General features: G+C 35.7%; 1 protein-coding gene across 1 annotated transcript; it reads right to left on the bottom strand.

Moving 5' to 3' along the window:
* Positions 1–504: 504 nt before the first annotated feature.
* LOC136824776 (uncharacterized) lies at positions 505–9,351 on the bottom strand. Its single transcript, XM_067080747.1, has 2 exons — positions 8,738–9,351; positions 505–7,063 (listed from the first exon to the last, which is right to left on the bottom strand). The coding sequence occupies exon 2, from the start codon at positions 7,051–7,053 to the stop codon at positions 6,523–6,525; it is 531 nt and encodes a 176-aa protein (XP_066936848.1). The 5' UTR covers positions 7,054–7,063; positions 8,738–9,351; the 3' UTR covers positions 505–6,522.
* Positions 9,352–14,339: the final 4,988 nt, after the last annotated feature.

A 14,339-nucleotide genomic window follows, 5' to 3' on the forward strand; every position in this document is an offset into this window, starting at 1 on the left:
TAGGCTAGTCTTTGACACAAATCAAATTAAACATGCTTGCTAGTTTTTCTTTTATCTTAGTTATTTTCAACATTTGCTAGTTAAGTAGCAACCTCCAAAATTTTCTTAGCCCCCAGAAGCCGTATTTGGCAAAGACAATGCCCCCCTGGGAATCCCCAAAATATAACAATTGCTTGAAACCCTATTTCAGCCATGAAGATGCGCTTCTGATCGTTCTACATCTGCAATTTGAGGCTTAGTAAAGCTCATTTGACGCCAATCAATACTTCGATTATCAGCCGGATTGAGAAAGAGTGATATATAAGTTAAGGTATATATGTAGAACGATAAGTTCGGTATACTTTCACTCACAATCTGGATAAGGATATCACTGTCTCAATAACATTCGGTTGATTGGTAGTGTGAAGGTTTCGATCACAGACTTGCACCGCAATGGACTGTGTTCGAATCCTAAGCATTTCAAGGCAGGGTGCTAGGGAAATATGGTGATAGACTCTCTACCTCTCATATGTTGTATATCATTTATTGTTACCATTTAATTACTATTTAACAACAATAAATAAAATAGTGTCACAAATTGCTCAAAAATAATTTTTGAAAAATCTGAGTGAGTATCCTGAATAAAAAATGAATAAAATCTGCAATATACTTACTGCATTGTTGTATAGCAAAATTTCTTTACTAATTAATATTTATTATATAATTTATCAAAGGTGATTTTATTATACAAAGACAAAATTGTTGTTTTGGCAGTTCTGTCAAACAATGTAGTGTCCTGTTGAGCATTAATGTCATTAATGGCCCAATGAATCTTTAAGTATGAAGTGAGTTGAGTGAGCCCAAAATGACTTAGACAAAACAAAATTTCTGTGGCCTCAAACTACTTAAGATTTATTATCAACATGTGAATTTTCAAGCAATACGCTTGTTTTTTTGTCGGGGATTTCAAAATTTTAAAGCATGTTTTGAAAAGACAGGTGTTTAAGGCTTTGTCCCAATTATTGTGCCATTATTTTGATGAGAGTATCAAAAAACATATACTGAAAAGGCCAAGAAGTGCTATTAAAACTGTCTCCGTTACCACCAAAACTTGCATTTGGGAAATATTGTTAACCGTGTTTATGTTCTTATCGTTAAAGGCTGATATATATTAGTATATGGTGTGGCTGTGGGGCTTATATCACATTGAATATTAGCGACTTTTCATGGTAGCGGCGAGTGGTTATTAAAATGGCGACATCAGAGAACTTCAATAAGCCCCCAGCATTTGGTGACGACAAACCTTACAGTAGATATGTAGAAGAATTGCGTGCATGGACATATGTGACTAATGTCGCAAAGAAGAAGCAAGGAGTAGTCATTGCACTCTCGTTGCCAGAGGATGACAAATCGCAAATCAGAGACAAAGTGTAATAATGAGATTAATATGGACGATCTCAAGAAAGATGACGGCGTGGAGACATTAATAGCGTTTTTGACACAGTATTCAAAAAAGACGAGCTAGCGGAAGTGTATGAACACTATGTGAACTTTGACAGATACAAGAAAATTGAAAATGATACAATGGATAGTTATATTCTCGAATTTGAAAAGCGGTACAACAAAACCAAAAAATTCAAGATGCAACTACCTGAGAGTGTTTTAGCGTTTAAGCTGCTTGAAAATTCAGGACTTCAAAATAACGATCGCTTACTCGTACTAACAGGAGCTGATTATAACAAGCAAGACTCGCTATACAAACAAATGAAAAGTTTGTTAAAAAAGTTTTTCGGTCAACAAGCAAAACCCATTCAACCTGAGCAAAATCAAAGCATCAAAATCGAATCACCTGAATCGAGCCAAGAACAGGAAGCCAATGTAGTATACAGACAGCAGTTCCGTAACAGAGGTGGAGGTCGGGGTGGAGGTCGGGGTCGAGGTCGTTGTCGAGGTCGTGGTCGTGGTCGAGGTCGATACAACAGCAATCGAGGCCGATCGTTGATCCATGGAAATCAACCTGCAACAGGACGAAAGTCAAATCCATTAGACGGAGAAGGAAATGTGAAGCGTTGTATGATGTGTGACTCAAAGTTACATTTTGTGAAAGATTACCCACATGCGTATGAAAATATGGAACAATCTTTCCTTATCGAGACTGAACAGTTTGCTCTATTCACAGGGCAAAACAATAACGAATTGAACGTTCTGTTGACTGAATCTACTAACTCTGCTGTCCTTGACAGTGGATGCTCGTCGACGGTTGCTGGAAAAGACTGGATTGAATGTTTCGTTGACTCATTAAATGAAGTTGAGAAAGCTGAAGTTATTTACAAGGACAGTGATACCGTGTATAAATTCGGAGATGGTGAACGACTCCAATCAACAGGCAAAACAGTGTTACCTTGTTATCTTGCAGGACAGAAATGTACAATCGAAACAGACATAATTGAGAGTGATATACCCATGCTTTTGAGTAATTCCGCAATGAAAAAAGCAGGGATGAAATTAGACTTAGTGAATGATAAAGCTGAAGTTTATGGAAAAACTGTTAACCTTCAAAGTACGTCAGCAGGTCATTATTGTATTCCGTTAAGAGACACATCTATTGACATTTAATGTTGTTTTACCGGTGTTGAGAGTGATGAGGAAATTTCCAATGTTATTACAAAACTTCATAAACAATTTGCTCACCCTTCGCCAAACTGTTTAAAGGGTTTATTTGGTTGTCCAGAGAAATTTCTTGTAGATAACGGAGGCGAATTTGCCAACGAGGAATACAAGGACATGTGTGCAAATCTCAACATTGAAGTACGCAATACTGCGGCGCAAAGTCCCTGGCAGAATGGTTTATGCGAACATAACCATGCCGTTGTTGACGAATGTTTACAAAGATTTTGGAAAAAAATCCCAAGATGAAACTCGAAATTGCTCTAGTGTCTGCTAGTGTGAGCAATTCATGCTAAAAACTGTCTACAAATGAACTCTGGATATAGCTCATATCAACTCCTGTTTGGGCAAAATCCTAACCTACCATCTGCGATCATTGATAAGCCACCAGCTTTCGAAGGGACAACCATATCTGAACAATTTTACAAACACCGTAATGGCTTACATTCCGGGAGACGAGCGTTCATACAAGCAGAATCATCTGAACAAATCAGACGAGCCTTAAGACATCAGTTGCGAAGTCATAGCGAAAAGTTTGAAACTGGTGATCCTGTATTCCACAAACGAGAATCGAGTAACAAATGGATGAGTCCAGGAAAAGTTATCGGTCGAGACGGCAAAACTATCTTTGTTCATCACGGAAGTGTTTACGTCAGAGTCCCTAACTGTCGAATCCTCAAAGTCGGCGAAGAATTTAGCAACAAAACCAGTGACCAAACCAAGGATGAAACTAACAAGATTACCTCGAAGAAATCTAGTCCAATAGACTCTGATGGTATTATCGATGAACCTGGGACCAATCACCACAAGAACATTGTGATGATGAACCAATACCACCAACCTCTGTCGAGACCACTACATTACCCGCTAACTCTGGCCCTAAAGAAAAGCATCTTCCAAAGTTACAAGATATTGTGAGGATCAAAGATAAAAATTCAGAGCAATGGAAATCTGCACGAATAATCAGTAGAGGGGGTAAAGAGACAGGAAAATTTGCTTCGTGGTTTAATGTTGAAACATTGGACAATAATGAACGTTTATGCCTTGATTTCTCCTCAGTTGAACGGGAGGATAAAAAGGTTTATGGTGAAAGTGTCAATTACAATGCGATATTTCGTGCTGCCAATGATCGAGAGAAAGAACTAGTTAAATAAGCCAAAGAAAAAGAGCTTCTAAACTGGAAAACTTTTGATGTTTACGATCAGGTCGAATTCAAGAATCAACCTTTAATTTCAACAAGATGGGTAGTAACTGAAAAACAACCGGAACCTAATCTAGTAATCATAGCTCGACTAGTAGTGAGAGGATTTGAAGAGACTTCCAACATTCCCAGTGATTCATCAACAATTTCCAAAGACTCTCTTCGTACGTGCTTTGCCATTTCATCCACAAAGCAATGACCTTTAGAGATGATTGACATAAAGTCAAGGAGAAGACATAAATCGTGAGGTTTTTGTCAAACCGCCCAAGGAAGCTAAAGTAGCTGAGAACATAGTTTGGAAGCTACGGAAAGTAGTATATGGGCTCAATGATGCATCTCGAAATTGGTATTTTACAATTTGAGAAACACTTTTACAACTTGGATGTATACAATCGACCATCGACAAAGCGCTGTTCATGCCGTGTGATTCATCCAACCAGCTTGCAGGAATGTTTATCTCGCATGTTGATGACTTTTTGTACTCTGGTTCACAGACCTTCTTAAAAACTGTTGTGAAAAAGGTGTGTGAAACTTACAAAGTTGGTTCTAAGGGAACTGACATATTCAAATACATTGGTTTAGAAGTTTCGACTAACCAAAATGAAACAACTTTATGGCAATCGATGTACGTAAAATCAATCAAGGAGATCCCAATCTCACCATCAAGAAAGTTAAGAAAAAACGATAAAGTGACATCCGAAGAGGAAAAACTTTTGAGAACAGCAATAGGTCAATTGAATTGGGTGGCAACGCAGACACGACCAGATCTTTCGTATGGCGTTCTCGAACTGAGTATGATAACCAACCGAGCTACAGTCGATCATTTACTTCAAACGAATAAAGTCATGAGAAAGTTGAAATCTGAAGTGTTACAAATCAAGTGCCCGCGTCTTGGAGAACTTCGTATTCTCATACTTATGTTATTCAATGATGCATCGTTCGCAAATCTCCCTGACAGAACTTCCAGCACTGGTGGTCGAGTTGTTTTTCTCTTCGGCGAAGGAGATAAATGCTGTCCCACCTCCTGGTCGTCTACAAAGATTAAACGTATTGTAAGAAGCACTCTTGCTGTAGAAACATTGTCACTTGCTGATGGTTGTGAAGGTGTTTTCGTTATCGGACACCTTCTAACAGAATTGATTTACGGAAAATCTGATCAACAGAATCGAATCCCCATAAAATCATTTGCTGATAACAAGTCTCTCGTACAAAATGTTCATTCGACAACAATGGTTTCAGAGAAGAAACGAAATGATACATGATAATAAAATGTCCATCAAGTGGATCGAAGCTGCGAAGCAATTAGCTGACTCCCTTGCGAAACGGGGAGCGTCATCCCGCAATCTAAACCAAGTTCTTGTTTCCGGAATGTTGCGTCAACCATGAGAGTTTTGTTAAATGTTATTTGATATCGGTATTTTGATATGTTTATTGCATGGTGAGAAAGGTTTTGGTTTATATTAATGAGATAGGTATTTGAAAATTTATGATGATTTTGAGTTATTGAAATCAAATTTCTGGTACACGATCGATTATTGATGGATATAATTGTTTTAATTGGTTCCAGTTGATATTGAATATGTTCAAATGGACCTGTTACACATGACCGTCCATTGATCTTTGGTTTTGATATTTGTTTTATTGGTATGCTTTGCTTGGCGGACATGATACAAATGATAATATGTTTTGATAGTTTATTTTATGTGACGACCTGATTATCTCTCTTCTTAAAAGAGTTAAAAGAGGGGAGTCTGTTAACCATGTTTATGTTCTTATCGTTATAGGCTAATATATATTAGTATATGGTGTGGCTGTGACTTTTTTTCCACTAATTTTAAATTTAAAATTTAAGCTGAATAGCACAATCAGCTAAAATCGATCAGTTTCAGCAGTTAGGCAACCAAAATGGAAAAGACAGGGGAACCCTTAAGTCATCAACAAATACCAAAGTGATCAATTATATGAACTGAACTCATTTTGTTACCGTAATGGAACTTATTTTGACGAGAACTAATTTTGGCGAAATTTCGGCGAGCGAACTCGAAATTCGCCAAATTTAGTTCCCACCAAAATAAAATTTTTAGGTCATTCGCCAAATTAAGTTCTCGCCAAAATTAAAAAAAATCGTTGATTTGCCAAATTAAGTTTTCGCCAAAATTAAAAATTTTGGTATTTTGCCTAAATAACTTCTTGAGTTCACAAAAAAAGCTTCAAACAAGGCAAAATAGAACAGATTTACGCTGTCATTCGCCAAAATAAGTTCTCGCCAAAATTTAAAAACCGTTGATTCGCCAAAACAAGTTCTCGCTAAAATTAAAAAAATTCCTGGCTCGCCAAAATTAATTCTCGCCAAAATTAAATATTTTTTTTTGAATCGACCGTTCGTCAAAATCAGTTTTCACCAACAAAAGTTCCCTTAAGGTATGATATATCAGGGTTTACTTACAGTAAACTTTGAACAGCTTGTTAAAACTTTATTATCATGTTTATATAAGGAATGCACAAACTTCATGTGAATTCGTACGTATATATACTACTCCTAACAGAAAGGCCTAAACAATAATTTTGCACCAGCTCTAAATAATTTTAACAAAAATAACAATCCATATTATCAGTTGACGCCAAATTTTGAATTATTCAAACCTGGTTCAAAACATAAAATATGACAGATAATATCATTTTTCATCTAATTGATACTTCCTTTTGTCATACTCTAAAAACTTTCCCCAAACAACATTGTAAGGATGTACAAAGCTTGTTTCCATACCTTTATCGTCAACAATGCGTTTATTTTCATTTGCCCACTTGAAAAGGCCACCTTCAAGATTGTACAAAGTTATACTACTTCTTTTAGAAGTATCCAAACATTTGTACAATTTTTGAACAAATTCACAAGATCTATAACCCATTGAGCAGAATGCAACAACATTTGATATTGGTTTGGATTCGATAAGACATAAAATTTTGTCCATATTCTGATTATTCGGTGAAATGAAAACAGCATTCTCTAAACTGCTGATGGATTGTTCTTGCCTTTCTCGAACATCTACAACTAAAACAGTTTCTTCAGATTCTTTTTGTAGAAGCAACTCTTCAAAACAATTTGTTGAAATTTGATTTACCTTTGGAAACCTACTTCGTATGGTTTTGAAAAGCATCCGAGACGAGAAAACTTCGTTAGAAATATCTGGATTGGATTCTGCCATGATGAATTATCTGAATGATAGCATAACATGCAAACCAATATTCTGAAAGTACTTTTATAATGAACAGACTTAAAAGTAAATGAATTTTTTATGAGAGACTATATCAGAAACATTTTTGTAGGAAGATAAGCAGAAGTCTAAAGTGTTATAGGCCTTTTGCAAGGAGCGAAACCATTTTGACTCTTATAAAAATTAGCGGTGAACACTTTACGCAATGACTCCACACAAAAAACAGCATGTTAAAATGATAGTTGATCATTATCCACCTGTTTAATTCTAATCTTAATGTGCTTTGAAAAAGTGTCAGCACAATGTCTCTAAAAGTACACATGCATTTGTTAGGTTGCAAAGTCCGTGACTGTGTTTGTATTTTCTAGGTTAGGGTACAGACCCTTGTATAGTTGTTTGGGAGAATGCGATGGTCTTTTGAATAACTAATACTTTAGTAGAAACTTTAAAATGATAACGCCATAATAATTGATTTGTATTTCACAAAACAGCTGTTATCTAGAGACAAAATAATTTATCCAGTTTGTATTGGATGAGGGAAAGTAATGTATGATTGAGCAATTTCTTATTTAATAGACTTTTTGCTAGATGCGATGTCATGTTGGATAATTGAAAATTTCAGCACAAAAACAATGACACATTAATGAATAATTATCATAAGTGTGCACTAATTATTTTCTCGTCATTGTTTAAGTGCTGGAGTCTTAAATTATCCAACAAGACATCACGTCTAGCAAAAGATCTAGACTGTTGCGTATTCCTAAATGAGTATAACCATTAAGATAAAAATAAAGCTCAGGTTTTTCTGTCGCTAGGATAACGTAATGTTTTTGGAGTCATAATGTAATTTTGAAATTATCCATTATCATCATATAATACCTTCTTAGCCTCAAGTTTTTTTCAATACTTCTTGAATAACTTCAGGACAATTACTCTGAATAAGTCATCACAAATTCCTTCAGTATATTCTCTAACCTCATTACACCTAGGTTTTGATATCACTTACCAATCATTTCTTTATTATGATTTTCATTATTTATTTAATATTTTAACTATTTTATAAAAGCACATTTTACGTATCAAATATTTATAATTAGTATATATTTTAATAATCAGTAAATATACCTTGTATAGAATCTTTAAATTCCCACATTCCCCGATTTTCAGAAAAAGGGTTTCTTTGATATTCTGATTTTTTGAAAAGATTTCCTGATTTCTGATTTCCGAAAATCGGAAATGCCGGGCTAAGTCTTTAAGATTTCCTTCTTTGAAATTTTTATCTCGCGCAACATTCCAAGTTGGCAGATCTGTTTATTAGGGAGTCAAAATGGTATCACGCCTAGCAAAAGGTCTACATACATGGTCTCTACATGGGGCACATACAATTAACAAAACAACAAAAATCCCAAAATAAAGAAAAAACAAAGAGAACAAATTGGGAAACAAATATCTTGATTCCATTTTTTAAACTTTGAGTAAGGTGGCCGTTACAAATAACTTGTATTTGTATAGTTTTGAGGTAAAAAATGAGTCAGTCGATCAGTCTGTGAAAAAAATATCAGAAAAATGGATTTTCAAACCATGAGTACCAGTGTGTTTTGTCTTTGATATTAATAAGCTCTAATATTCTTTTAACGCACCCTGACAGCTGACAAACAGGCTAGGTTAGACTTACCTCTTTTCTCTATCCTATTCCAACAATAATACAATGCTTACATAGTTGGCACATAATACACATTGACAGAAGTATTCCCCATGCAATGTTTATATCAAAATCTGCAATAAAAAAGTGAGTGATCTCTTCCTCAGTGACTTCCACAAGTCGCTCCATCGGAAAGTCTTTTTTTAGATTTATACCAATGAGATTGCCGTGTATCATGAAAGTTAACAACAAGCCCAAATTTTTGGCCCTAATGGCTTTTTGGCGCCTTGGAAGACGAGCAGTCATGTAACTTTATTTGTTTCAACTGTTTATTATAAGGGTTGAATTAGTTCTTATCTTTAAATCTCAAACGAAAGCGAGAATTTGATGAAAGCATTTTTCAAAGAATCCTTTCTAATTGGATGAATGCGCTTTACCTTCATTTGATTGGACAAAATAAAACAATTGATATAGCGGTGATGTTCTCATTTCTGAAAATAAAAACACACAATATTTCCCAAGCTGTAAGTCAGGAAGAATTTGTAGTAGGATCAAGGATCGAATGAGACTACCCAACGCGGGGTGAAGGACGAAATGATTTCAGACGGGGCAGTGCTTGTAACATTCAAATTGAAAGTGAAAATATGAAAAATAATAAATGATTCTACTAATTTTTTTCTTATCATTGTTTTAATGATGGAGTTTTTAATAAAAGGGATGAATCATTCTGTCGCAAGATTAAGTTATGTTTTTAGATACATTACATAATGTTTCTGCTGCTGATATTTATTATGGAGTCAAAATTGTATCCTAGTTATCTAAAGGTCTATTATATAACAAGATTATCAGCAAAACATTTCTGTAGTAGTTATTAGTTATTAAAAGAAGACCCCAGTGAAGACCTAACAACAAAAATTATTCTTTGACTATTTCGACCTCTCACCTAGTTGGGCATTTCCAGAAAAAAACCATCACCCACCCCCTGTGGACAACCAGAGTGTTTTTTGTAATTTCTTTTCACTTGGAAATCCTGAGAAATTTTCGTAATTAGTTGGTCATTTGTATTGAAAAGTCCATAAAATTTGCTCTATTTTCTTGCTGAGTATCAGAAAATCCAAGATTTTTCCTTAAAAATCTTCAATGTTAGGCAAAAACAAAAAAATGTAGTGTTTCTGGAATGCGAGTGAAGGAAAAAAGCTCCCATGCAGCCAGCCAAAAAAAAATTTTTTTTCTTCCTATTTTTGATAACTTAAGATCATTGAAATAGAACTTTAACGATAACTTTTATGTACAAACAGTATGAAGTAAGCCCTGAATACGAATGTATCAACTACTAACAAACAAAACTTGATTTACAAGCGGGAATATCTAACCAAAGGACATTTGATTGCTTGAACAGTCAACTTGATTTTCTTTATGATGAACCATATAGAAACACTACATTTTTTTATTTTCGCTTTACGGAAAATCCAAGTTGTTCACATGGAGGCAACTGCCTATAACTAACCATAACTATAACTAACCACCATTTCTACTGAAAAATTATGATAACACCCCAGACCTTACTATTATATACTGCAAATCTTTGTGGGGTTTTAATGTCAGGGATTTTGTTGATTTTCTGAATCACGTATCAATAATAAAATCAACTTTACTTCCAAAAACAGCAAAAATTGGCAATTAAACAACAATTTTCATTTATTTTTTACTTTTTACTTTTCTGCTGATTCCGCAATAGTTGCTGAAAAGAGAAATAATTACCGTTTCTATCTTAAAACACCCAACTGTTGAATCCCACCAGGTGGCGATCTTTTGGAAAATCATTCAAACAGTTGAAAAACATAGAAAATAACTCACAAAGTCCCAAAAAGTCAGAAAACCTATGATACTGAAAAGTACGAAAATAAGTCCAGATGTGTCTTTCACAATTGAACAAGTGACAACCGTTAGTCTAGCCTAGCCTAATTGTCAGCTGTCAGAGGCGTTAGGGGCCACTCACATATCGATTTTTCCTACGTTTAGGGTCATTCCGACACTATAGCGGGTGGGTAGGTTGGATCGAGTGACGCTAAGAAAATCTACTAAAGATATCTATTTTCTAGGCCCAAGAGATGTTCAAATTTCCAGAAAACTACCATAAGTTGGTCTGATGTCAACATCTCTCCTTTAATTTCGACACCCTTTATTAGGGAATAATAGGAAGGTGGGAATCACTGACAGACAAAATATTTTTTCCTCTATGATCGCTAAAAGCAAAGAAAAAAAGTTTCCATCAGCAATTCCAACCATATTATTCCTAACTCTAAAGGAGGAGGACACTCCGGAAACGACTGGAGCAGCAAAAAGTGCCATTTTTTTGTACTTTCGGAGCACGATTTTCGATGATTGGTCTGCACCAGCACTCTGGAACATTCCGGTGCACTTCTGGAATAAGATATCTGCGATATAATTACGATAGCACTCGTCGTGCTAATCACTTAAAAACTGTGCACACGCATATTTAAAAAAAAACAGCAGACTCAGCAGTGATGCTTTTGAATATAATGTGACAAATTCAATTTCAATAATGGCTGAACCATCATCTTCAAATCAAAGACTGTATTTTATTTGACCTAAGTCCATCACCTAGGGACAATATTTTTTTGTAACCATGTTTAAACAGTTTTTTAAAACATGTAAAAAATGATTTTGCTCTGGAAACTCTCAGGAGAGAAAAATAGTGTTTTTTAGCTGCAATTTTTTAATTGCAATTCGATTGTCGACGCAATCGAATCGAACGCAATCGAATCACAATTGAATATTACCCAGGATTTGCCATTTGATTGCTTCAATTAAGTTTGATTGTATTCAAACTTTTAAAATCACTTTTAAAAATCTGAAAAACCTTTTTTCTTGATGCAATTTTACAATTTTCAAACACCTCTGCCCTTATATATAACGACAACACATTTTGTTGATTCAGCATTTCATCTTTGAAAAAATTGCCGTTTTCGAATATAATTGCCAAAAAGAGCAATAATAATTTGCCGTTTTTATCTTAAACACCCAAAGGCTTACCCGAACAGGGGCGAACGCAATCAAACACACAATGCAATCGAATATTAATTACCCAGGAGTCTGCCAATTGATTGAGATTCTATTACGTTCAACAATTGAATTGCAATTATTTGATCGTGTTCGATTAATGTACGTTCTATTGGTTCAATTGCGATTTTTGTTCAAAGTAATTGTTCGATTGACAACCGTCTGGGGGATAAGGGGGAAGCAATTTCTCTGGGGCAGTGGAACCTCAATACCTGAAGTGAGAATGGAAAAAAAGGTTATCATCTATTTTTGGTATCTTTTATAATATGATGCTAAGGGTAGGAGGTGGGTGGGTTTTTTAATTAGTGTCAGAATGACACTAACATACTAAGCATGGGAAAAATCGATAGTGGCCCCTCTTTCTAAAGAATATGAGAATATTTAGCTCCAGTCTGGAAAGTAAAGCATGTATGCTGGATATCTCCGGCGCAGACTTTGGATTTCATAGGCAATACACAAAGGCTACGCCAAGAAATCTCTGGCATAAATATTCTCTTCTTTCCAGACTGGATTTAGCTATACCAGACGTAATTAATCAAACAGTTCGATTACCAAACTAATTGAACTTTGTCGAAATTAATCGAACGACAAAAAAAAGTCGCTGAAATTTGTGAGTATTCGATTAAGTTCGACAAAACATATCATTAAGTTTGACAAAGTTTGACAACAAGAAATGTTCGACAAATTCGACAAAAAAACTCTGTTCGATAAAGTTTGACAACAAGAAAGGTTCGACAAATTCTGGTCAGGGGGATGTGAAGGTACACACCTGCACCAATGGGGGTCCTTCAAAGTTCCTCAAAGCGTCGTCAAAAGCCGGCAAAAATTGGAAAATTGGCGAAGATTGGTCAAAATTGGAAAAAAAATGACCTCATTTGGGTACCACCGTGGACGGCCCTGGGGGTCCCGGTCGGGGTTCCGAGAAGTTTGATTGGTGCCCACTGGTCAGGGGGATGTGAGGGTACATGCCTGCACCAGCGCGCGCGGGGGTGCTTCAAATCAAAGTTGCTCAATGTGGCGTTGTGGTATAGTGGACATCAACCTTGATTCCTGTACAGGCTACCAAGGTTCGATTCCCACTCACAACGGTTCACTTGGCAAGTGAACAAACCTTCGCCCGGGTCAACCCATGCCATGTGAGGGGAATTGGGTAGTCAGTTCAAGGTGCTGACGGGATGCTTACTCAAAGCATCTATAGTTGCGAGAATGGGCTCCCAGAGCCCCCTGTAACTCAACCATAATAGAATAGAATAGAGTAGAATAGAATAGATAAGTGGCGGCAAAAAGTGCGATCAAATTACGCGCAAGTGGAGCAGCCTTCAGTTGCTCGGGTCTTCTCAAATCTTTGTTCGATTAGGCAAATACTTTTTTATTTATTTGTTTACGGATCCGCCGACGTTATTTTTGGCAAAATAAAAAAAAAATAAAATAGGTAGAGATTTCAAAAACTTTTCCCCCTCCGACCTTTAAAAAAGAAGAAATTAATAAAAAAAACCTTTATTTAAACAGGAAAACAAAAGAAAAGAAGAGAAAGAGAGAGGGGGTTAAATGATTTAACACGGCTGTGCCCTATTCTGCCAATGTAAAGATACTTTGATCCTTCCCTTAATGTCAGGGAACTTCCCCATGGAATTTCCCCATGGAATTTTCCTATCCACAAAAAACAAACTAAATAGACCTTTTCGCCTTTGCGTCCGCCATATTGAATTGTATGCAAAATGTATGGTTGCCGAATTGCCGTGGTGAAATTCCCTTAGAAAGTATATGCAAAAGATATGCAAAAAGAAAGTATTAAATAAAAACTTACATGCATAATTGGCATTATATTAAAGTGTAATCTTGTAGAAGAAAGATTAAATTTGCTTCTCTTGAAAACTAAAAACAATTATATTCACTCATCTCTTAGAACAAGCACTTCAAAAGACCATAACATTAGACAGAATCTCAAACTGAAAAATCACCCGCGAAGGTAAAAAACAATCCTTATTCGGCTGACGGCAAATTATTCTCCTGGGAATAGAGCATTGAGTTTCAAGCCCGAAGGGCTAGAGGTCAATCTCTTTGGTAGGATTTGAAGCCAACAAATCCTACCAAAGTTGCGCGGTCTTGAGCGACCCGCCTGATTTTTACACAAATGACAGATTGAAACTAAAATTTACCGCTTAATTTCGAAAAATATATCACTCGAAAACAAAGGAATTGCTAGATTCAATCCGTCATCAAAAATACGGCGCATATTTTAAGGCTTCAATTTTTCTTGCCTGAGAAAGGTTAGAGATTGACCTCTAGCCCTTCGGGCTTGAAACTCAATGGAATAGAGCCGCCAAATGATCAAATCAAAACATTGATAAAGTGTGACGTCATAATTACTGCTTTCAGTTTGCGTGTTTTGAAAGTTTGATGTGTGTACTCCGTCTTCGTGGAATTTCTTAATGGCATGAAAACAGAATATGCAATGTCTTTAAGAACAAATTCCTAAAAGGCTTTTGTTGTTCTGTAAATATTTCGTTTTGGATTAAGAAATTCCATCTTTTATTGTTCTAATGATTAT

This window comes from Clytia hemisphaerica, unplaced genomic scaffold, assembly GCF_902728285.1.
Source record: "Clytia hemisphaerica strain Z4C2 unplaced genomic scaffold, Clytia hemisphaerica genome assembly, whole genome shotgun sequence".
Taxonomy (NCBI): Eukaryota; Metazoa; Cnidaria; class Hydrozoa; order Leptothecata; family Clytiidae; genus Clytia; species Clytia hemisphaerica.

Excerpts from the sequence above, each read along its gene's own strand:
- LOC136824776 (XM_067080747.1), bottom strand. The coding sequence starts at position 7,053 with ATGGCAGAATCCAATCCAGATATTTCTAACGAAGTTTTCTCGTCTCGG.